This window comes from Semicossyphus pulcher, unplaced genomic scaffold (assembly GCF_022749685.1).
Source record: "Semicossyphus pulcher isolate SPU_LCO1_2020_fin unplaced genomic scaffold, fSemPul1.0.p SCAF_5, whole genome shotgun sequence".
Taxonomy (NCBI): domain Eukaryota; kingdom Metazoa; phylum Chordata; class Actinopteri; order Labriformes; family Labridae; genus Semicossyphus; species Semicossyphus pulcher.
Window position 1 is genome coordinate 13,494,138 of NW_027211726.1, and position 24,962 is coordinate 13,519,099.

At 42.6% G+C, this 24,962-nt stretch overlaps 1 protein-coding gene across 1 annotated transcript in view; it reads left to right on the forward strand.

Moving 5' to 3' along the window:
• csmd3b (CUB and Sushi multiple domains 3b) overlaps positions 1 to 24,962 on the forward strand; it is a 379,947-nt gene that overhangs the window by 173,268 nt on the left and 181,717 nt on the right. The window contains exon 5 of the mRNA XM_069681472.1: positions 16,097 to 16,304. Coding sequence (XP_069537573.1) covers positions 16,097 to 16,304 — 208 coding nt within the window. The remainder of the gene's footprint in view (positions 1 to 16,096; positions 16,305 to 24,962) is intronic.

Below are 24,962 nucleotides of genomic sequence, written 5' to 3' on the forward strand. Positions count from 1 at the left end.
GACTGTGTCCTATATTCCGGATTTTACGGTAAAAAACATAACTCTTTTACTGACTCGTACAGCATTACAGAATGCACTAAGCTCTTATATCTCCCATGTACCACATGCAAGTGCCAGAGTGAGACATAGAGTGTATATGATTCACTATTTTGTAAGCTGCACAACAGCAAAGCAAAGTGAGCTGTAAAGATTCTTCAGAGATGTTGGAACGGATTGCACAATGTCCACTTTCAAGGTTTGAAAACTTAAATCCCAGCAGACGATGCATGTTTTAAACATAGACATGTTGTGAATAAGATATTAGAAGCGTGTTGCATCGCATCCCAGAGGAGCACTTTAACCTCATGAATAATTCAGACACACACTAACTCACAGACACTCAGAAACGCACACTTCCCACCAACAGACATGTTCAGACACACACATCTAGACGCTGGGAAGTCCTTGCATTGATCTCTGAGTATTTAGAACGGCTCGAAATGGACTTTTCCTAGAAGAGGGTGGAGTGATTGGTGGAGTGAACACTCGCTGGTGGAAATAAGGGATGAGCAGAAGAGGATGTAAAGCAGACAGACAAAGACAGCCGGAGATTACTTGTGCCCGATCCTTTCGCGGTCTTGCATGCAACATTCATGCGAAGTTGCCGCACTGAATAAGAACCGAGGAGGTGACGGGTAGGAGTAAAGAAGAAAAATCCTTAAAGAAAAACAAAAAAAAAAAGGGAAAACAAGGTGCTTCAGGGAGCAGAAGCAAGAAAGTTTCCAGCACTTTGTTCTCTCTCCTTCCATTAAACATTCAAGAGAGACAGAATGAGACAAAACCACGAGCCAAGAGGAGCTGGAATACTCCGACACTTGGGTATCAGGCGGATACACGCATGCACGGACCAGACACACCGACAACATCACACACATATAATCCTTTGGTCTTCTGTTGTGCATGCTCCTTTACATTCCTGTTACAAATGTTGTGTTTTAACTGTGTTTCCGGCTTCTACAACGAATCATTCCCAAACACAGGAACTACAAATCTGAGCAAAGTAAGCGTGGGCGAAATATCCTCGGATTTCTCCATCCTTGAGCGAATTTTTTACCATTTTGCAGCACGTGTGAGCTCCTTTCCTTGCTCACGCACACATAATAACGCTCATTTCCCTCTATTTATTCATCTAAAAATCTTCAAATCGCTTTATCGGCCTATCTTTTCTCCCTCGTCCTTGTCTCCGTCTGCATCACATTCCCGTCTCTCTGCCCCTCTCTGCTTCTCGTCTTTGGGCTTGTGTTTTTTTATCTGTATTCATATTCCTCTATCTCTCCCCGTATCTCACCACTGTGTCCCCCCTAATCCTCTCAATCGCTGTCTTGATCCATCTCTATCCAATATTCATCCATCTTCCCCTCCCGTTTCTTTCTTTTTCCATCTCTCTCTCTCTCCCTCGTGCCTCTGTCTCGTCTTCTAATTGGTTTTCTTTGCTTCCAGCCAGTCAGTTCTTCATTAAATCATCTGTCATCATCTGGGTTTGGTCTGTCATCTGTCTCTCCCTCAGCTAACCTGTCTCCCTCTCTCTCCGAGTCGCTCGATCCGGCTCTCTCACCCACCTTCTTTCTCTCCCACGTCTTTATCAGTAGTCATCGGAATTTTATGACAGCTGGATAATAGATACCACATCTCAAATTTTAACTTAATCTGTATAGATGGCTCTGTAGTTGCTGTAGTTTGCAGCGTTGAGTGATGGGATGGATCGGAACATGTCACTTTTGAAGAGGTTCTTAAATACAGCTCTAAACTCTCTCATTTACAAAATTACCTCATTGCAAAAGTACTTTATACTGTATTAAAAATCCCACTCTCATACTGTAGCACGTGTACCGAACAGCAGTGTACAATCGTTTTGAATATTCAAGTTACAAAGTGGACGTAAAAAATGTTTTATGCCTGTTATTTTCACTCCATTTTCCCACGGGTCAGGTTAAATCATCTTTATTCATGAGGCTCTTTAAAAGCCGGTTCATAATATGGCTTTAAAAAGCAACATAAGTACAGATAAAAGCAGACACACAGTAATAACAGGCATATCACTAACATCTCTTTGTTTTCCAGGTGCTCTTATTCTGTTACTTCCTATTCTCATCAATGAAACACTAATTGAATGTGAGTCTCAAAGTCATCAGAGATGCTGCACTTTCCTCCCCCCCCTCCTCTCTCGGCTCCTTGTCGTTCCTTTCTATCTCGGTTTCTCTTTATCTCGTCTGATCAGTTGTTGTCCTTTCTCCTCTTCTTGTTCGCTTTTATGTGGCAAACATCAATTTCTTTCCTTTTGCGTGGAAGGCTTTTGAACACGACTGAACGTCTATGATACATTTTTATTAGCTACCTCCTATGGGATTTAGGGTTGTCAAAATGTTTGATACTTTGATACGTTTCGATACCACGTGTTTTAAAGCGATACAATCTCTGTTATTTTTGCCTTTGAAGACAGCAAGGTTCACATTCTGGCCAGAGAAGACTGCTGGTTTGAAAGAGGTGTCAAGGAAGCCATCTATGTTTAGCTGGAAAAAGCATCCCTTAACAGAGGTGGTGGCCGCCCTAAGAAGACCTGCTTATAGATTCCGATTGTCTCTGTTCCGATTGCCAGTGAAGTATCCTCCTCTCTTTTCTGCTGCGTCACTGTCTGACATCACCAACGCGCCTGCAACAGGGTTAGTAAACAGCGAAGGTGTTACGATGGTTAGGCCTTTATTGTCTGTTTATTAAACTCGGCGCGACAAATTTGGAACGATGTCCAACGGGCAAAATTTGTAGCCGAGATGACAAGGAGTCGTTGAAGTTACCGATTGAGCATAGCTTCGCGTTAGAAAGGGGGCGGAGATTAGCGTGTCGTTGCGGGTTTTGTGTTCGCATCACTGCCGATCGGAGCCGAGTCGATAATTACCCGGGTCTACTAAAGTCATTTGACCCGGGTTTAAATGCCGATTGTAACCTTTCCCATTAAGCATAAAAGCCGGATATTAGCAGGTGTTACCCGTTTTTTTGACCAGTGGAAAAACAACTCTGCCCGAACAGCTGAGATCACACTCAGGATCATGTGAGCCTAACGACCCATCAACACCAGAGGGTACTAACGACTCAGTCATGCTAGGTCAACAGCTCAAGTTAACGGTCCACCAGTCAGTTTAGAAATGATGAAGCCTTTTGGATGAGAGGTGAAACGTCTTCAAGAACTTCAACTTCAAGTCCAGTTGCCTTTTGGATTAAGCCTAGAATTACTGAGGTAAATGTAGTAAATGTAAAGGTAGCGAAACGTAAAAAACAATAACGGGTTTCCAGTCAGATTTTCAACCCAAAGCTGCACCGAGCAAAAGAGAGAGAGCATCTGTGGTCAAGCAACATAGAGAGGAAGTTAAGAGAGCGAGTGGAGTTAATGTAAATACAACAGTGAAACAGAGAAATAAGACACGCCTAACACCTCCGAACAACCCCGCAGGAAGGTACAGGGTTCAGTTTTTATAGGCAGAAGTCGACTGTGTGTGTGTGTCCGCTCCTCCCTCCCTCACACCTGGAGCTCTTATACAGCAGCGACACAGCGGACTGTTCTCATATACAGACAACAGATGAGGACGTTTTGTGAGTCCCTTTCACATCTCATAAAGATTACCATAGTGTCTGTGGCAGTCAGCAGAGAGACAGCCATGTTTTCATTCAGTCCCGACTGTTGGCTGAGCTCCAGACCTCTGCCCAGCGATGGACGTCCAGAAATGTCCCAAACACAGCAGAATAATAAGAACAATAGAAACACAGACAAAGGGCAGATACAGACACCACCTCACCCTTCGACTGGATTATGAGTAATGAATAAGAGGGAATATTTGAATATGGAAAATCAGGCTAATTAAGCCTTTCATTACCATTAACAGTATGTCAAAATAGCTGGTCTGTGTTTAGTGACTTTCTGTTCCTGCACTCCTAGGACTATTTTTGTTGCCGTGGTAACGAAACTGGTATCGATTACTGTTTTCTTTCTATCAGTATTGTATCGAAGTTTGAAATTCTGGTATTGTGACAACCCTAATGGGACGTATCCAGAAAAACGTGCTAATTAGGGCTGGGTATTGATAAGGATTTCTCATTTGATTCGATTGGGGTATTTCAGTTACAATAACAATGCACCTCCAACCTGGTGCATCATAAAAAATTTTAATGTTGACAATGAGAATTGACCCCAAATAAGTTACATCATGTCCTTTTTATATAACATGACAAACACACAGCAGTCAACACAATATTAACAATTTTATTAATAAGACAGTTTCAGATTTTCAGTCTGTACATCTGGCTCGTGGTTTTGATTAAACAAACTGGGGTTCAACTTTCAAGATTTGGCCACAAGATCTCATAGAGTGAATAACAAACCACACAAGACTAAGAGATATGGGGAAGGCATACTGTGCCGGAAATACACTCACAGCCAAAGCCGACGCTAACAGAGAGTAACATAAACATCAGTGCAAAACTAACTCACAGATTCATGGACGCACACACGATAAAAAGAGTCCGCTGGCGATCACTGATGTCTCCATAGTAGGTGCAGTAAACAAGTCTGGGCATGTCTCCCTCACTGCCGTGTTTCGGCTGAATCGTGCTGCGTTCAGGAGCGCTCAGAAACGTGAGTGATCAGACACGTTTTTACACATATTTTTAATTATTTAATTAATCGATATTGAGTCATTAAAATGAGAATTGATTCGAATCGAAAAAATCGTTTCTTTAAAGCCAGCCCTAGTGGTAATATAGACATTTTTTTAGATATCAGAAAGAAGTGTCACACAATTTAGGATATATCATAGTTTATAGTCTACAAAATAATCCATACATCTTAGTAAATAAAATATCCAACAGGGTCACAAACTCATCATCCTAACAAAAAAAACCCACCCACATTTCTACACTGATATTCTCATAGGCAAGTTACTTAGAAAAATAAAGTGAAAGTTATCAAATATCAAGTGAAATATGTAACATAAACTTTCTATTTTATCTTGTGCAGCAAAGTTATCACTTCGAGTTTGACTGAAGTTAGTTTTGAGTCCCTCTTTGTACATAAAAATCCAAATTATTGAAGGCAGCACTCGATGTAAATGCAGGTCACCTTTGTGCTGTTGAACTCTTGCAGCATAACTTCTTTCTTCCACTATTGATTTCTATTTAAATGTCCAAGTATTGATTATGGAAAGTAAAAATAAGGTCAAGCATATACATTGAGGAGGAGTGCAGCGGTTTGGTGGTTGTTTGCGCGTGTGATCAGCCTGCTAACTTTCCCTTACTTCTATCGATCAGCATCTTTATGTCTATATGTGGGGGTAAATGTCAACTGGATGTAGACTAGCATACTGATCTCTTCATGGCTGTGTTTGATCTATGTCAGGGTACATTGCTGTTGCCTTCTCCAGTCCATACAGACAACAGATGGCCTGTCAGAAACCATTTGGGAGTGGCCGTGAAAAGTTCTGTTTCATGAGCATTTTTCCGAGACATCACCGGAGACGTGTGGCATTTTGCTATCAAATCCTTCCTGACAGTACCTTATTACTGCGACTATGGTTGGTGACAGTAATCTAATAATTCTCTTTTTAGAAGGACACATCACTTTTCAAAGTGTGTCATCTTTATTTCATGTTGTCGCTTTGTGTGTCTCTCTGTGTACGTGGCCTCTGTTCAGCAACAATTATCTTCTTGTATTATTGACACTCAATGGAAGTTAAAGGTACACTGTGGAATCTTCTTGTAAACAAACACTTATGTTTTCATACAGCGTTTCTCACCATAGCTTTGTGTATATCCTCAAGGCCTAACATAACATATTGATGGCATTTCCTCCATCATAAAACATCTAAACAATGTAAAGCTGCTTGTGAAGAGTTCAGAAATGTTCTTCCCTGCCAGTCGTAAAGGGATGTCAGACAGTCACATGCATTAAAGATGTACTCCAGTGCAGGCAGGGCACTACATTTGCCATACCAATTGCATAACCCCTCTCTGATTAATACTACTAATGCCAAAGTATTACGGCATGTTTTGCTAGTTGCTGATCTGTAACATTCAATCCAGTGTGCTCGGCAGCCTTTTTGTTAATGTCAGTTCTTGCTTTCACGACTCCTGCCTGCACTGCTTGCTGCCAAAACTCCACCCGTCACAATCATTACGTGATTTAAGCCTTGGTTTTGTTGTCTTGGTAAGCTTAAACCTCAGTGTGTGATTTCTCTGATTCTGTACCATTCAAATTTGGGGAGGATTAGACGGTCATGTCCTTGGCATGTCTCTTAATGAAGCTCAAATTTGCATTTTCCCTCCTCTCCCTTTAGCAGGAACATGTATCAGATCATCTGCATACAGGTGTATTTTTGTCTGTGTGTGATATCTCCAATTCATAATGCACACTACAACAACCACTAGTTACCTTTGTAAAATAACACTCATTTTAGCATGTCAAGTAGCATGGCTGATGTAGCTTGCTTTTTCAACACATTAGGATCCTGAAACTTTTAGTAAGTATCGTATTGTTCTGAATATAAGACGTCTTATAATCGGGGTCTAGACTTTTAAATGTCAGTATACATTTACAACAGTAGACGGCATCACTTATCTACACCTCCTGACTGAGGCCAGCCATCTCTCACAACTACAGTGCCAGGGGGATGAAAGATGGAGAGACACGGTGATCATCCGGAACAAATGGCTTAAAAGTCGAGCAAGTTAACCAACAACCAAGGCGGAGTAATGACGTCAATCTTAAGATAATTGTTGTCAGAGGCCACCTTAGCGCTGCATAGGCCTAAGGCTAGCCGTGGAACTGCGTTCCCTGTCCTCTTGCGCTCTCACTGGGCTTAGCCGGGCCCTCCGCACCTTGGTTAAAGCTCCTGTGAGGAACTTTTGGGTTGTGTTGATTTTGTCGCCCCCTGTGGACAAAGCCGTCCCTCGTATCTCTTTCTCTTGTTTTTAACAAAAAATCTCATCCTGCTTCCTTAAGTGTAGGCAAAATATCAGACCTATCTCTCTATGTTTAGCTAGGTGTACCGCAGGCAGCTTGGTGGAGTTATAAAAGCTGGCTTGTGTGAGCGTGTTTACAGTGTTGAACACATGCCCCTCGAAGGCCGCACAGAACATGGACAGATGGAGAAGGAAAGACGGAGGAGAGACAAGAGTGGACTGTATCTGGTCAGGGCTGTGATGCGTTAAACTCTCGGTGTGCAGCTATTTGTTTAAGGTGTCAAGGATGACATTTAACACTGAACGACACCCAGGTCCCTCTCCCACCCACACGAATGAGAGCTCGTTCATGTAGGCATACGAACACAAAAACAGGGACAGACAGAGGTGAGCACACACACACAAACGCTGTCAAACATGCACACAAAGACTCTCAGAATATAAGGGAGAGGAAATATGATACTATCACCCTCTGAAAAACCTTTAGCTGGGGTCAAATGAAATCAATAATGCAGTATAATGAGAATCATATTTATCTCTCTATATCTGTTACCAGCATTCTCGATATGATGAGAGGGTCACAGGCTACAGTCGGAATAATAATCATGATAGCGATCCATCTATCAATCAATGCCTCCTCTCTTTATGTCTCTATCTGCCGATCCACCGTTAAATCGCTCTTCTGCCCTAATTGGTCTAAATGTTGCGCTGTTAGTTGACTGGCAGACAGCAGCTGTTCTTTGATTTGTCGACAGATGGTGGGAGGAGCTGAAGGTCAGCATGGTGACTAGTTGTGTGTGGGTGTGTGCGCGCGCGCGCCCTAAACTCTATGACTGATCGTCAAAAATGCAGCGCTGGCACGCAGAGGGCAGCAACCAATATGTTTCTAACAAGGTTTAAAGGAGCGATAGAAAAATGTGACGGCAGTATATGAGGGAAAGAAAGAGTAATGGGAACACCACTTAAAAAAGATGGATTTGATGTTTGGAAAGTTACAAAGGCAACGGCACAGATAAGTTGATATTTGTTTGCTTTAAATTCAGTCTGACAGTCATGAAAATTTACTTCAATGACAAAACGACACATTTTAGGTCTGACGAGACGAAAACCTGCCAATGTTTAAAAGTAACACCGCATATCATAATTCATTCTGCATCCAGATGGGTTTGCATTTGGCAAAAAGAAGGTTTTAGCCCACATGTCTCCTGCATGCGCGAAAAGCAGCCAAGGAATATGTTGCTGTTTCATAAGGCCAGATGGCGCAAACACTGTTCTCTTTATTCATCCAAACTATTCAATCGACTGAAAAATACTTTCCTGAAAAGCTAGATTAAGTCGGAGGTCTTCCCTGGAGGCTCCTTCGACGGCTGTCAGCGGAGACACTATGATGACACGCTGTACTTTTCCACTTCTAAATATCAGATCGGTTTGGTTTTGAGAGGTGGTGACCTCTGCGGATAATCCACCTCCCTGTGAAACCCTTGTAAACTAACTCGACCAGCTGGGAACCCCTTGAGTCCCCAGCTGGCTGCTTTTTTTCCCACCCAGCTGGACGTTGTACGCCCTGCTGGAAAACACTGCTTAAGGTAGACTTCTGTTGTATTTGCACTTCAATGAACTCGAGCCTGCTCTTGAGGAAATGTCCAATATTGCAAAACGACTGAAGTATCATTAATGACAAATGGAGGCAAAACTTCTCTGCTAAAAAATAATGAAAGAGCATTTACAGCAAATGGGCAGACTAATTAAAAGTGACTAAAAAAGAGCATTCTGCAGTATAAGCCAGATCATTGGTATTTCTAAAACAAAGGATATACTGGGCCTATTCCATTCCTACACCTCAGTTTGTACCTTTAATGATGGAGAGATAGCGCTCCCATTCCAAATGGTACCATTCCACTCTGTTCATTAGTCTATATGATTGACCTTCCAGCGCGGCTAGTCTACCTAAATGAATATGTCAGAGATTTACAGGGGGGAGTGGAAGGGGACTTCCATTCTGAGAGATCTAGCTTACACCCCAGCATCAGTGCAGTCTGCACCCATTCTGCATCAGGGGAAGAGAGGTGCTTAAAGGGCCAGTTCGCCGATTTTCAACCTCAGTCCTATCATGCTATTATGGGGAGCGAATGCCTTTATGGTAAGAAAAAAAATGCGATTTCGCTCTGTGCCTTTGGAGGACACTATCCGCTTCTCCAATGGGCCCTGAAAAACCTCCAGGCCAGGGAGCTTGCTAAACTACATTCCTTCAATCTAGGACGCCCGCCTCTGATGTCATGTGTCGTTCAAAATCATCAGGTTTGATATGTAGACTGCAGAAGATTTTTCTGATCCACCGGTATATTCTCATCATATTTCAGATTCTGTACCGCTGTGAGCCATTGCCTGCAGTGATCAATGTCCTTGACTAGAAAACGGTTGTATTTCACTCCAGCGTCTCTCGCTGGGTCGTTCGTTTTAGAGGGAGGGGTGCAATGCACACTGGGTGTTGTAGGAATGTAGAATGGGCGAAACCACGAGCTGTTTGTACAACTTTCTCCTCAGCTATGGCGCCAATTTCAAATATTATTGCTTCTATCGATTACAGAGAACAGCAGCTTTGACTGACAGTGGCTTTTCCAGGGGCGAACTGCTCCTTATAGGGGATATAACACCTTATGATTTGTGTGAGAGTTTCGTGTATTTCAGACCAGAAGTCTTGTATATCAGGGCAGCTCCATAGCTTATGAGTTAGCGTACCTTCCCCATCCCTACATCTCCAGCGTTCTGGGATTTGTAGCTTTGATGGGGTCCAATGAACTCTGTTCAGAATCTTAAATTGAACAAGCCTGGTTTTAAGTTCCCGAGACATCTTTATAGAGAAACAAAGTGTTTATTCTTGAAACACTGATTTCTACCGGCTTTGGAAGCCATGGATAAATGATGTTGTCCTCAGATGAGACTTATATGTGTCAGGTTGAAAGGCAGTTCAATCAGTTTAATCTGATTTATGAGTCACAATCCAATTTCTGTGTTTTCCCACCCTGTCTTTTCCTTTGCGTTGCTTGTGTGCACTTTGGTTCTGGACTTCTTCCAAAAGCAAACTTTGATTCTGTTCACAGTTACACCAATTCCATCACTAGTTAGAGATCTGTCTGTACAATCCCATCTTTATGCATCCATTGCAGTTACTTAATGCATCCTGGCATGACAGGATTGAGCCCACATATGAAAATGCATTCTCTGTGCATTCAGTTAGCACAGCACAGAGGAAGCTTGTCGAGTGTCCAGTAACTCCTCCAGCTATGAGGAAATGTATTAAGAATAAGCCGATGCTGCATCATTTGTGCGTGCATGTTTAACATGCTTCCTCCTGCCTATTCAGTCAATCACGGCAGGTAAACTGAGGTATTAAATGCGCGGGGCGAGTGATGAGTGAGGAAGAGTCATAGCTGTATATATTCAGCTTTACAGCATATGGGGGGCAAGAGGTTGATGGATGGGTGGGTGGATGTAGATAAGGGTGCAGAAGGGATGGATGGATACAGCCTGAAGACAGAGGAGAGGAGAGGATGATGTAGATGGCCCATAATCCTTAGAGGCTGACAGCACACTGAGTCTTCTGTGATTGAAGTGTGCGTACTATGTGTGTGTATGTGTGTGAGTGTGTGTGTGTACGAATCTGATAGTGATAGGGATCTGCCTATCAAAGTGATGCAGGAAAGGAATGGAGTTATGGGACAGGAGGAAGGAAGAGGGGGAAGAAACGGCGACGGGAAAAGAGGGGAGAGAAAGAGACGAGGCCAGAAAAGCCATTAAACAGAAAATCAATCAACAGAGAGAGAGGGAGAGAGACGGAGAGTGAAATGCAGAGAGAGTAAGATCTTAAAGGAAGACACAGCGAGACAGAGGAGGATAAAGAGGGAATCCTCAGATGACTGTGATATTGATGACAGCACAGTGGGGAAGAGGGGATGAACGGATGGGAGAGAGGGAGGCTGGCTAAGGAGGCTAAGAAGGAGTGATCAAAGCACCCCGGGCCATGAGGGGGAAGGAGCAAGGGAGGGTGAAAATGGGGGAGTTAGGAAGGGCGGATGATGAGGAAGACAGGAAGAAAAAAATGACAGGATGTGCAGAAAGAAATGAGAGGAAAGAAGAGGAAGAGATGTGATGTTTTACTTAATGCGGAAAGGGATGAGCAGGGGTGCAGCAAGCTAAGACCAGTCGGGAAGACAAGAGAAGTGGTACAACAACAACTAAAAAGAGTGCAAGAGAGCAACAAAAGGGCAACACTGGCTCAGTGATGTGATAACAAATGAAGGCAACATGGCCAACACTACCTCTCTCTTTCACTCTGTCCTCCTCTCACACATAGGTTCACTCTCAATCTCCCTCCTTCGCACACACTCTCCCTCCTCCTGTGGGTCAGGCACCGGGGCATGAGCATGAGTTCAGCCTCCCCAGGTTGCAGACTGAAGTAAAAGCAGGGAAGAGAGCACAGCAGAGCCGTGCAGCCAGACAGCAAAGCCCCTCACTTACCTAAAGATTTACTCAGGTTTGCACGCATGATGAAATAAGAGCAGAAACCCTCATGTGCAAAAATATTTTTGCCCTCGTTTATCTTCTTGTTTTCTAAACCTTTAGGGCCTGTGTCCACTTACGGCGATTTTTGTCGCTGCGCTCACATCGCCTTTAGTTGAAAATAGGAACACTGCTGCACTCGTCACTGTCACCAATCAATCTAAATCAAGAAGGGGCGGGACTTACAATATCAACTTTGTCAACAACAATGGCGGAGGAGAAGCTAATCCTTTTGTTTTTTCAAGGCTACAATTATCAGGTCTAGAGCTGCTGCTAATGACAGGACACAATTCCTTTCCATTGTTGTTATGTTTTCTTAGTAAAATTTCCTTGAATAAAAGCAAATATTAAAGTATCTGGAAGATTTTAATTTAAATACATTTCTGTTAAATCACTATCTATCACTGAATGAGGTAACACAATGGTGATTGAGCCTATGGCCCGCTGATGAAAGCCTTTGCATTTGCAGTATTACAGACTGGGTGTCTGCTGCGACTTTCGCTGAAAAAATCACAAGCAGCACCCAGTTAGTGACGCGTTTTCCATCAGCCAGCAGTGGTTGGTCTGCCAGAGAGGGTAGGCGGAGCTAAGTGGCTACTTTTCCGCTCTCTGCAAGTGTTGCGAGTAAAAAGTAATCTACTATGGCTGAACAAACAAAGAAAAGATCGATGACTACAGATACAACTTCAAAAATAAGTGAAAATCCAAAGAAAAAGAAACAAATTTGACGCTCAGATAAAGGCAAACAGTCTAAAAAGGAAAGCGACCGTCAGCGAGGAAAATCAAGAGTTTTCAACCAGTGCTGACCGTGGACGTCACACATTCAACTCCAAAATCCAATTACCGCCAAAGGTGCCACCAAAAAGTAAGAAACTGAGATCTTCGAGATTATAACTATAAGCAGACAAAGCAATTTAGAAAAGACTTACCTGCACCATCAAGGGAAGCGGAAGTGTCGCCACACAACATTCGTAACCTAGCAACAGTAAGCGCCGGTGAGAAGCGCTCTGAAATTAAGGATAACCTTATCCCTAAGAATGCGTGTCTATATGTACTTGAATTGTACAAATATTTTTGGCATGTTTGCCTTCTTCTACAGAGCCCCAAAAAACTACATATGTGATACAGCAAACGTCTAACTTGAAGAATCCATCCACAGTGAAGCATAGACTGTTGTGAGCCAGTACAAATAATGCTAATGATGGGTGCAAGGATGGAAGTATTTAGCATTATAACAGCTCTGGGAGATTTTGCGATAACCTTTAGCTATACTACAGTAGCTCGAGTCCAGAGGGAGCACAGTGCTGTGACCTCAGCACTCTTTAGTTGTTAGCCACAAATTAGTTTCAATGCTTATTGGATTTTAAGATTTCTGCTATAAGCTAATCAGACTTGTATGTAATAGTTTATCATTCTTTGACTAAGTTCAGATGGTCTGATATTCCTTGAATGAAAAATTCTATACACTATGATTAACAGCAAGCCAGTTTTTATGAATCATGACTTAAAAAACAAACACAATGAAACATTCAGCTGTTCACTTTGACCTGTTTCTAGTGGTATATCCATTTCTTCATGTACTGCAGCTGTGAGGCAGGAAGAGACGGGACCACTAAATGATGCGAGGTAGAGACAGTAATATTTAACACTGTCACACAGATGTCCCATCATGATTGATGGAGCAGGAGCGAGCAGCATCCAGAATCAGCAGGTGCAACACAGAGAGCTGACTGGTTCCATGTCTGAGGCGCACACAGTTAACAGAAGGTAATCAGTGTTGGCCATAGGTACGTGGACTCCTCACCCATCCCATCTGAACATCCAACAAATGTCACTTTTTATTAGAGCAGCTGCTCCTGAAGCGGTCTCTGCACAGCCCTGCCGTTACAAAATGACACTCAACAGAATTACTGAGGAGCCTAATTGCATCATGTGTCATCTGAAATTATCACACGGGGTCCTCATGGCTTTTAGGTCCGCTTCGGTTCTGCATCAGTATTCAGGCCGGCTCATTTGAAAAGTAATGATAAGGTTTTTTTCTGTTCTATAAGTTGCAGTAATGGATTTTGAGTGACAACAAGCCGGAGCGCAGTATGGCTGCAGGCGCTTAATGCTACAACATCATAATGTCAAATTCACCAAAGGTCCAGTGCACATTCAAGCGCCGCTCACTGGTTTAGTAATCTCTCTATTTTACAAGTTAATTTCCTCCTCTTTAATAACAGCCACACATCGGTGCACCTTGAGGCCTTTCCACATGTCAGTCAAGTGTCAGCGCCGCATCAATAGTCTGGAGGGCTGGGAGAGGTGTGTGTGTGTGTGTGTGTGTGCGCCTATGTGTGCGTGTCCACCAGTGCTCGCGGACGTCCTGTTGTCATGATAAACCTGTGACAGCTGTCATCCTGGAAGCAGCTCTCTCTCTCTCTCTCCCACGGTGAAGACAGAAACACACCCACGCATACACAGACTACTGCATCATTGCCCTCCTGTGTATATGAAGGGCTCTCAGCGGGTCCTGCTTGGCCGTGTTGGGTCATTTCAACAAATATCTTCAACTGTCTAGATGCAGAATGGATGTCTATATGGATAAAGGAGCGGTCTGTCTGTCTGCCTGTCTGTCTGCCTGGCCTTTGAGAATGTGTTGATGAATACAGAATGTCTGCACTCTAATCTTCAATACATCAGCACCTGAAGTTTGGGACAATGCACGTCTTGTCTCGAGCTTGTGTCACTGCATTCTGACACAAGCATAACTCCTCATATGAGAAAACCAATGAGAAAGTGTGTATTGTTCTCCACTTCACACTCTGGTCTATTGAAAAGGGCTCAGTCTATCTTCAGATTCTTTTCAAACCACTTCTTTTGTTTCATCCTGTTCCTTATCTGATACAGTTCGCTCTATTTCAATCCCCTTGTTTTATATTTTTGTTTCACTCTAGTTCTGTTTGTCTCCGTTTGTTCCTATCTATTTATGTTCCCCTGTTGTGTATTTCCTGTCTCTACTCAGTGAACCCTGTTCCATCCAATTCCTAATATAATTTTTTGCCGATGTTTCTATTCATTTCTATTGGTTATCGTCTGTTTTCTAAATGTAAGTCTTTGGACCACAGTGTTTCTCTTTACCCCTCCTGTGGGTGGAGTCTGGCTTGGTCCCCCTACCTTATCTCTGTCATCTGCACATGCATCCCCCTTAAGGCAGCAGCGCCTGGATGAGCCCGAAGGACGTGCATGTATACCTGACAGCGCCTGTCTACACTCTTATAAAGGATGTGCCTTTTGCAGCTTATCAGTGAGTGCAGTTTGAGGACGACGCGCGTCTTGTGCTGATTATATCGACATGTGACATGTTGCAGAGTGAAATAAATCACGTGTCACCCCAAATTGCACTCACTGGTGTGTTGGAAAAGGCATGTCTGCTGTAAGAGTGTGTTACATACAGTATTGCCTCTTTTATGTATAACTATAAATTATACAGGTATAATTTATACCATGTTTACAGTTGGACGTTTACACTCTCAGAAAAAAGGTTCCACGTTGTATCTTGTGTCACTGGAGCGGTGGATTTTTGACGGGGCTCAATTTGCTTTCATTTGATTGGACATGAATTGAACCAATATTAACACAGTATTCGCAAAGCAAATTGAGCTCAGTCCTCTTATTAACTCACACAACCACTCTCCCGGCGACACAAGGTGCAATGTCGTATGTTTTTTCTCTGTGAGTGTATCTGTATAAATTATATGTGTATAATTTATGCCGTGTGCACAGCGCAATCCATGTGTCTTTATCTGTTATTCAGTAATCAGTACTACTATCAATTCCTACCAATCAGATGTGAGTAACAATTAAAGACAATTAGGCAAACCTACCATCACATCTGGTCTACATGTTCTGAAACTAATTAAGTGATTGACTGACGACTAAACCAGCCAATTGGGAAACAGTCGAATTTAAAAGTTCCTTGGTGGCGATTGGAGGAGACGAGAGTGGTGCTCTGTGATTGGAGGAGAGTTTAAAAAAAAAACTTACCTTGCTATTGGAGGAGAGGACAGCAGCTCTGAGTGTGACAGGAAATCCCACTCTTGATTTTAAGCGACTACAAGAGAATAGAAATACTTAATGGCACAGAGAGTTTTTAGAGCTCCATATTTTCATGATATGGTTTTATAATATAACTTGACAGTTTATGTGTCATGAAAAAGTCATCCATTTCTAACATTCAAGCCACAGAATAACAGTTAGGATCAAAGAGAGTATGTTTAATATACGTTAATTAACATACATGAGAAGAAAAGGGAGAGAGGTGGGGAGTTGGGCGGGCTTACCTATGATCTACCAGAGTGCTTGAGAAAGTAATGCTAGTTCTACTAAGATCTAAATTGCTAATTGGGTAAATAAACTTTAGACCGCCCCATCTCATTTAGCCATGAAAGCAAAATAATCGACCCCCCAAAAAAAGCAAGAAATTAAAGTTAAATAAAAGTCCGCCCCTCGGTCCCTCCTCCTCTCCCTAACCCAGGTTTTCTATTTGTCACTCTGATTTGATTGACAGCTGAGGACACATGTGGGGGCACTGTGAGGGGCGGCAGTGGGGTGGTGACCAGTCCCGGTTACCCCGGCAACTATGGTAACCAGGCCGACTGTACTTGGATCCTATTGGCCGAACCTGGAGACACCATCTCTGTCATCTTTACAGACTTCCAGACTGAGGAGAAGTACGACTTCCTGGAAGTGGAGGGGTCCGAGCCACCAACCATTTGGTGAGTCGCTTTAATCATACATTCGTTTGTGTGTGTGTGTGTTGCGGTCGTTGTGGTGCTGGTCAATGTGATATTGTGGAATTTCAGTGGAGAGCGGAGTCAGGGTTCGGGGTAAATTGCAAAAGCAGGTCTGAGAGACGTACAATTAGCCGGATGGTGAAAATGTATCATCATTATTATCTGAGGCCCAAATGCAGCTACAGGTTAAAGTTCACGTATCAAAACAAATGTCGGAAAATTAGACCCTGAAACGATGGAAACAATGTGTTGAGCAGCTTAATCAAAGGACAATAGAGCCCCTGCAGTTGTGACATGGTCCTAATCCATACTCTGGAACAAAAAGGCTTCAGTTGACCTTTTTGACCTGGCATTTCAGCAAAGATGGTGCAGTCGCATAACTGCTGAGTTTATGGAACAATTTAACCACACTTGGAGTACAGTAATAAAAAGTTAGAAGAGGCGATAAAACTAAGTTAGGACTCAAGTAAGAACAGGTAATAAAATGAAAACGTTATTACAGATATAAAGCAGACTTTTTATCTCTTGTCCTTGAAGCAATCTCTATGGAAAAATATAAATAAGACCAAGGCGTGATGTGTGTGTGTCATGTTCAGTCCTTCTGCATGGGCCTCCTGTTTTACAGACGTGATGTGTGCTTCTTGTAACTTCTCTGTTATCTTCTCCTGTGTTTTTCGGTTGGTTCACTCATCACAATATTTTACTGCGCCGGCTGCTCATCGATTGTTGGTAAATTAGGCTATTGATCACGCATTGCTGTTGCTGTAACCAATTTGTATCTAATCATGGTGAGGGATATTAGTGTGGGTGCGTGTGTAATTGATCTGGAAGTGATAATGTCCAGGAAACCGCCTTTGGGAAAGTGTCTGTACAGGTGCACTGCATCCGGTTCATTAACTTCTACCTGTGTGTGTGTGTATGTACTAGCTATCATGTTGGGAAAAAAGCACCGAATACCAAAGAGGAAACAGTGAAGTGCTGCTCAGCAATAATTGAAAACTTAGTTGTGCACAGCTGGCCACTTTTTATCACATGCACTTTTCACACCTTCTCTTAGTTGCTAGATTAAACTTGTTTCCAGCTTTTAACACTGCACCAAAGGTGAAGTCTTTATGCTCATTTTGAAAATTGTGAGAATTTTTCTTGTTGGCCAGAAAATCCACATTTACTTCCTTTTTTTTTTTAGAGCTTAATGGTCTAAACCATCATTGTACATAAGCTAAATTAATCACAAAGACATGATCACAAAGAGGCTAAAACAAAAGGTCAAACTTATATTTTTTAATGATTTTATTTTACTTTTTTTTTTTATTGACCTTAATACTGTAAAGAGTTTGAAATCCTTTTTTTGGGGAAATGGAAAATGGAAGTACATTTGTTATAATAGTAATAATAATAGTTATAACAAGCTAGGGCTGCACGATATTGGAAAAAGCTCACATTGCGATAACTTTCTGTTCAGCGATATTTATTGCGATTTAAAAAAATACAGGAATTACACCAGATAAATGCAGGGTGTTTTCAGATTAGATAATCCGTTATTGATTCCCAGGGGGGAAATTTTCATGTCCATATAAACAATTAACAATCATACTTGTTATTATTTGGGACTTTAAAGTGGTAATCTCAAACGTTTTTGTACTCTTTGGCGGCATCTCTGGGGATAAACAGTAATTGCGGGAGCACACTTCCCAGATATCCAGACGGTTGTAACTCTTGATTTTCCTTGCTGACGGTCGCTTTCCTTTACCTTCATCTGAGCGTCGAATTTGTTTCTGTTTCTTTGGATTTTCACTTATTTTTGAAGTTGTATCTGTAGTCATCGATCTTTTCTTTGTTTGTTCAGCCATAGTAGATTACTGTTTACTTGCAACACTTGCACAGACCCGAAAAGCAGCCGCTTAGCTCCGCCTACCCTGGATGGTGGAAAACGCATCACTAACTGGGCGCTGCTTGTGTTTTTTTCCGTGAATATCGCCGCAGGTCACGTCACCTCGGCTCATTGAACTGTTCATTTATATGGCCACAGCTTTAACCAGCACCGGGACGAGGCACTGCTGATAACGGGAATACACACACTTATAAGCCACCATGCGTAACGGAGCCTGGATCATCCCGCCAACATGATCTGTGACGGTAGCAGCGTTGCAGGCTTATTTACAGGCAGGTGACAGACAGAGTCTGCATGCACAGCGGTCAGTTCACTCTGTGCTCTTGACGTGTCTCACCTAATTTGCTTCTCTATCGCATGTCCAATTTTGATTGTTAAGCAATATATCGTGCAGCCTTAGTACAAGCCATCATGCATGCAAAAAGGAACCAATTTCAGTAATTTGGTAGTTAAAAATCACTAGTAATAATTTTGGCCTAAACGAGCACGTGTGATTAAACTTTACAATTGTGAAAAACTTTACAATTTCCTATTTGTGACAAGCTTTTTGGAAGCAGAACGAAATTTTAATCAAGCTTTTATTTTGAACTAGGGGCCAGTACCGACCCTGCTGTGAAAAACCCTTCTTAGGAGTATTTACGACCAATATTTATTGCTCAGAGCTCCATTGTCGGCCTTTGGGGTGTAATGTGGTGACAGGCAGTGTGTGATTGAGTCTGACCGGTGTCTGGGCTCGTGTTAAATATTGCTGTGTTGTTATTTACTCACTGAATGAACTCTGGAGTCTCATACAGCACACTGGGGTCAGTGTGTTAATGCTTTTCATACCATGGTCAGGGGTGGTAATATGGTTGTGTTTGCACCGAGAAGGGAGCAGTGACATTCAGAGGCACAGCCTGGAGCAAGACTTAAACCAACATGCCCTCATGTTACGGACAACTGAGGATGCTAAAGTGGCGATTAAATCGAGTCAGTCACAGACGAAAGGCTTCACATTTTTCCCCTGCAAACATAGAATTTTAGTGACTAAAAAACACCTTAAATACCAGAACATGTATCAACCTTATTATGCATGTTTCTAATCATCCCGTGTTCTCAAAACAGCTCGCTCTTTTCACCGCGGCACACGCGTTTCTGGAAGTCACTTTTAGAATGCACGAGACACCTGGGAAGAAAACAAAGTAGTCCTGTGGGCAAGACTGTCTTGTTCTTCAGAGATGTCAGAGGAAGTCATGAAACGACTTGTTTAAGATGATGCAACGCTCAGAGGGACGTTGCAGAAAGCACAACTTTTTAAAGCCTCGCAGTGGATGTGCAACATTGCAAAAGTCAGTCCGTGGTTCCAGTCCTGTCAAACGTGAAGATGAAACAACATAATTTCAGCAAAAAACGGAACCCCCTAAGGAGCGGATAAACTCTCCCTGGGTTGAAATAGCCAGTTTATTTCGAGGCAGCCTGATGACAGGGTCAGAATTTGGAATAAACAGCCTGATCCCAGGGACTCTTTCATCCTGTAAATAGTGCAGGTTGGTGGTGGTGTTGCAATTGTCTGGGGGATGTTTTTCTTCAAACGTGAACTCAGCTGCACTCCAGAATGCACCTTGGCGTTTTCTATCCAGGTGCCTCCCTTCATGACTGCAATTTGCCTCCTTAAAGTTGGCTACTTCCAAATCAAAACACATGCATCATCTCCGGACGTCTCCGGGGGTAATGACAATGATGTTTGTTTACTTAAGTGACCTCGTATCTCAGTGCTCGACATCAGCATGTCTGGAATCAGGCTGAGTGGTGTATTTGGAGAATAAGTTGGCTGCAGAATGCTGCACATGGATGTGTGCTGGAAACTCAGCAGGGACTTATTGATGTTTCGAGTTGGACTAAGATCTCAGGGGAAGTTCATTGATTCCCTGACTTGAAGAATTCAGACTGTTCCAGAAGCAGAGAGGATGCAACTCGCTGCTGGCTGGGTGTAAGTGGATGGTATAATCTGTGTTTGTATTTTGACAAAGCATGGCATTCATGGAAGTATGCCAGGAGGAAGAGCTGGAATGAAATAATCAATGGCATTTTTGATCTTGGTTAGTCATGTAAGGTTTGTCAAGTAGTATCAAGTAGCCTTGAAATGTGAGGATTTTTCAGCTTTCTGCATCATTTTCTGTCCGGTGCTCAGACGAAATAGCAGTTTGAATTTAACACCACGCAAGTCACACCTCTTCATGATATACAGCGAGCGAACGCCAGCAGATGGAGCGTGAAAAAACTGTCCAAATATACTTCTAGGACTGTCGCAGTGTGAGGAGGGGATGATATTGTCTTTTGGAAGCTGTATGCAAAATTTAGGAAAAAATAGAACCCCGGCAAGCAGTTTGTCAAACAAGCGACACGCGGCGTTGCTTGTCAGCTGATGCACGGAGCAGGTTTGGACATTTTGTTGGAAAACACGGGTCGCTGGTTTGCACTTCTTCCAGTCGCGTGTCGGTGTAAATCAGTAACCTGTCATGAGCCTCACTGGGCTGGGAAAGTTAACCCTGTGCGTGTGTTTGCATGCATTTATAATTACGTGTGCACGTGAGCAGCTTTGGTGTCTGTTCTCCTCCCGTGTACATACAGTAGCATTAGTTGGCATTTGTCCTCTTTGTCCTACTGAAAACTCCTGAAGCTTGATATTGACAACAAGTCTCTCTGTCAACAACACTGTTTCCATTCCCCGTCTCTGTAAACAACCTTTATTTATCCACCTTATCAGAATGATGATGATTATGGAGGGAAGAGACACATTGAAATGACATTAAAACAGTTGCGCGGGTAGCATACTAAACACTTTGAATGACAATTTTTATCAGCAATGAGAGATTTCCGTGTAATCGGTTAAAGCTGCGGCTGCCCTTCCTCTGTAACAAAGAAATGCTGTCATCGGAGAGCAAAGTGAAGCACAATGTAACCTTTAATGTAAAAGAAAGGATTAAAGCGACATTCTTTTTAAGTTGATCTTGACGCCAGACAACACCGATGTGAATGCCATGAGCTCTGTTAGCATTTGGCAGATGGTGAATCAGGCCCAGCTGTTTCTGTTTGAACGAGCAGAGTCTCTTTTTTTTTTCCTCTTTGTAAATTGTGTGGACCCGAGGCCTGCCGGGGATATCACATGCACATTAAAAATCCTGGCCAGGTGCTGTATACAAAACAAGAGACAATAACAACTGATACCAATGACAATTATGTTTTAGATTGGTCTGTTTAATGTATTTCACTGGTATGCATTTATACTTGCATCAGGTACTTGCGTTACAGTAATTGAGCAGCTTTTTTTGTACGTCTTTGAGTCAGTTATTTTACTTTTACTTAATTATGTTTTTAATGAAGTATTTGTACATCCATGCGATACTGAGTCAAATATTTATCTACGGATATTGCGACCTAAAAGGAACAACTGACTTGGACCAGACACCAATCAAATCATCGCATCAGAAACAGGCCAATCAGATTGAAGTCTCATGCATCGCGACATAACAGCGGTGCCACTTGAGTCCGAAGCAAAGAAGGAGAGCTGAGCTGCAACTACTAACCCGACGCATAACGTTAGTGAACCATGATTGGGACGGAGGAGAGTTCGGAGGAAACACCACCTTTGACACAGACTGAAGGATGTTTTTTGTTTCACCAGAAACAACTGTTAGATCGCTCTCTTCAAACCCAGACAGTAATTTTACCTCGCAGAACACGTCGTAACACATATTAGTTCGGAACCGAACTAAACTGTGGTTCTCAACTGGTGGGTCGGGACCCAAAAGTGGGTTGCAGAGCTGTTTTCAGTGTGCTTAGAAGATGTGGCAAAAAGTGGATGCTGCACTTTTATTTGAAGGACATAAGTTTCCTATGACGTGCATGCAAGTTAGTCACACTCCATGTATTCACTAATTGGGTAATCCCAGCTACAGTTACATTCATGAAACTTGATGAGCCCGACAGTAGTTGCATTTATGTTGCAGTTTTTAGCATATTTCTGTAGCGGGAATATTTTCCCCTCATGCGCTGCCACCACTCTGGTGATTTTACGGTTGTGTTTTGTGATGTTGACATACGGTGATGTTTCGTTCCGTCTCAAACGGTCCACACTGCACCATTTCTCATTAAATATTTTTAAGTGGTTGAAGAAATGTAGAAATTTGGGTCGCAATGTATCATTAAGAAGGTTGTGTTGGGTCTAGTTGAGAACCACTGCTTTAAAACACAATAACACAAACTAACTAACCGATGAAGGCAGCGGTAGACCATCAGCAGCTCCTGTGTTCTGCGAGGTAAAATGACTGGTGGCTATGAGAGCTGTACAGCTGCTGTGTCTGGTTAAACAAATGATCTTACCCTTTGACAAAAAGGTCAATCTCTCATCATTTTGAAGCCAAAACATGTAAACGTAGGGCCCAGGTTTGAAGTTTTGTCCTTCTTAATCATCTTCATTGTTATTAATATTGCACTCAATAACACTTATGCACTCTTAATTGGCATTTGTCTTTGATTGCATGCCTGATGCGTCACGATACATAGACTGTCACTTGGAACGGCCGAAGCAAAATTCCAAAGGAGAAAAAAAAAATGGAGGACAGATAAATATTCAAAAGATTACCTGCCAACTTAGGGATGCATTGGAGGATGACTCTGCTAATGAGAGTGTCCCTGAGAAGTCCCAAGACTCATAACAAACAGCACTATAGTCTATGTGAACGTGTGCAAATGAAATCTTTATTTATTGTGGGCGCGATAAACAACCAGACAACCTCAAATTAAAGGCGGCTTTCTTTCATGTGCAGTCCAACGCTTGAATATTCTTTTTTTTAAGTATCAATTAACCTCGAAATTAGTGAAAGAAACATGTTTTTACTCAACAGAATCCAGCACTTGTTCAAAAACACATGAAAGGTCTTTTTCAGCTGAAATAGCTGCACTAGTCTTTGCAGGATGTAAACCACTGACCCTTTCGTTGCAGAGTAGTCTCTCAGAAAACAAGGCCACTCTGCCTCATTCCTTAGCAATGGCCTCACAACACTAAGTACTAATATCCTAATTTCCCATCGGCAATTTGTGAACGAAGCTAATAGCTAGAATGCTAATTTCCAATGGCAATTAGCAGAGAAAGCTAATGGCTGATTTGCTAATATGTGAGTGTGTGGAGGAATTTGTTATGTGTTTATCAGTTGCTGCAGGGCTGACGACAGCTTACACACACACGCACACACACACACTGATGTTGCCCACATCCATGTTCACACCCACACACACACACACACACACTCAGGGAGACTCTCCGTCTCACTCAGACGGTTGTGTCTAATCAGTATGCGGAGAGGTGTGCTCGCGCCTATGAGAGTAGTATATCGCTGTGAGCTAAGTGCCTGTAATCCTAGCCTAACACCGCGCACACTAATACACATTTACACACACAAACACACACAGGTTTTATATTTTGTTGTTTCAGAATCAGTTGCCCTTGAAACCAAGTGGAGCATCTTAAACAGAATGATCTCTCCCCCACTTGCAGTCTTGTCTGTCTATCTCTATACGTCTGTCTCTCTCCCTGCCTCGCTGGTCTCTCTCTCTCTCCATGACTCCACAATACAGGACGCTGTGTTTGGTGCTCTAAGGTGCACACACTTGACAGCCCATCACCAAATTCTCAGTAATGGTGGACCAGGCTATTCAATGTCTGTCATTTACCAACCTCCTACATGTCAAAGATTTGTTTTTTTTTTAGCAGCACTGTAGATTTATGTTGTCAGGTTTCAGCTGGAGTTGAGGACATGTCGCCATGCGCCTCCTGCAACATCACTGTAGGTGCATTTGTTTTGCAGATGCTGAATTCTGTCCAGATGCTTCAGTACAACACAAGATACTCACGTGTGTTCATAGTAAAAATATGAGCTTAAATCATCCTGCATTTTGGCGAAGATAACCGCACATCGTTACGTACATATTTAAGTAACATCTGGCAGCTATAGAGGCTGTAGGCGTCCCCTTGAACCATTCACATCCATGGTCCACCCATAGTTGAGTTTTCTCTGAATAGACTCCTTGTTCAATTCGTTAACCAAAATTATGACAAAAAAGGTTCGGCAATGATCTTTTTTTTTCATTTTTCATTTTTCAAGTAGTTGAGGATAAAAACTCTGACGACACGTATGTTTTGTTTTCGAGACGAGACGGGACTTAAATGTTAGGACATTCAAAATGCATATTTTCCACCACTGTGCGTCTAATCTGTCTGTCAAAATACAAGCATTGCATTCCTGTCACTGGGTTGCCCAGTTGGAGATAACATGTATCCCGAAGGTGGTTGTGAACTTTCTCTGTTAACCCACGCTTTCTGCGAGGAGGAGCGCTCATCGGCCCGATCAGACAGAACGCGTTTTAGCAGCTGGGGCCGTTTTTTTGTCATTGTTTTCAATGAGAAGGATGCTTTGCGCGCTGCTTTTGCGTTGCAGATTGCTCGCATTTCTTTCCGCTCTGTGCGCCTCGCGTTTTTGAGGAAACGCTCTGAGCGCCTCGAATTGAATAAACTCAAAGCAGAAAAGTGCCCGACGTCATGGGTGTTTTTCCTCATTGTCCAATTGGATGAAAGGAGAGGCGGGCCTTCTGTCAGTTTACAGTATAACGGTTAGGTTAATGATAGTTAATGATTCGTGGTTGCCTTAACGAGCTGCTCGCGAGCTGCTCTTTTTTTAATTTGTAGGCTTAAACAAAAAAGGCAGTGCGGT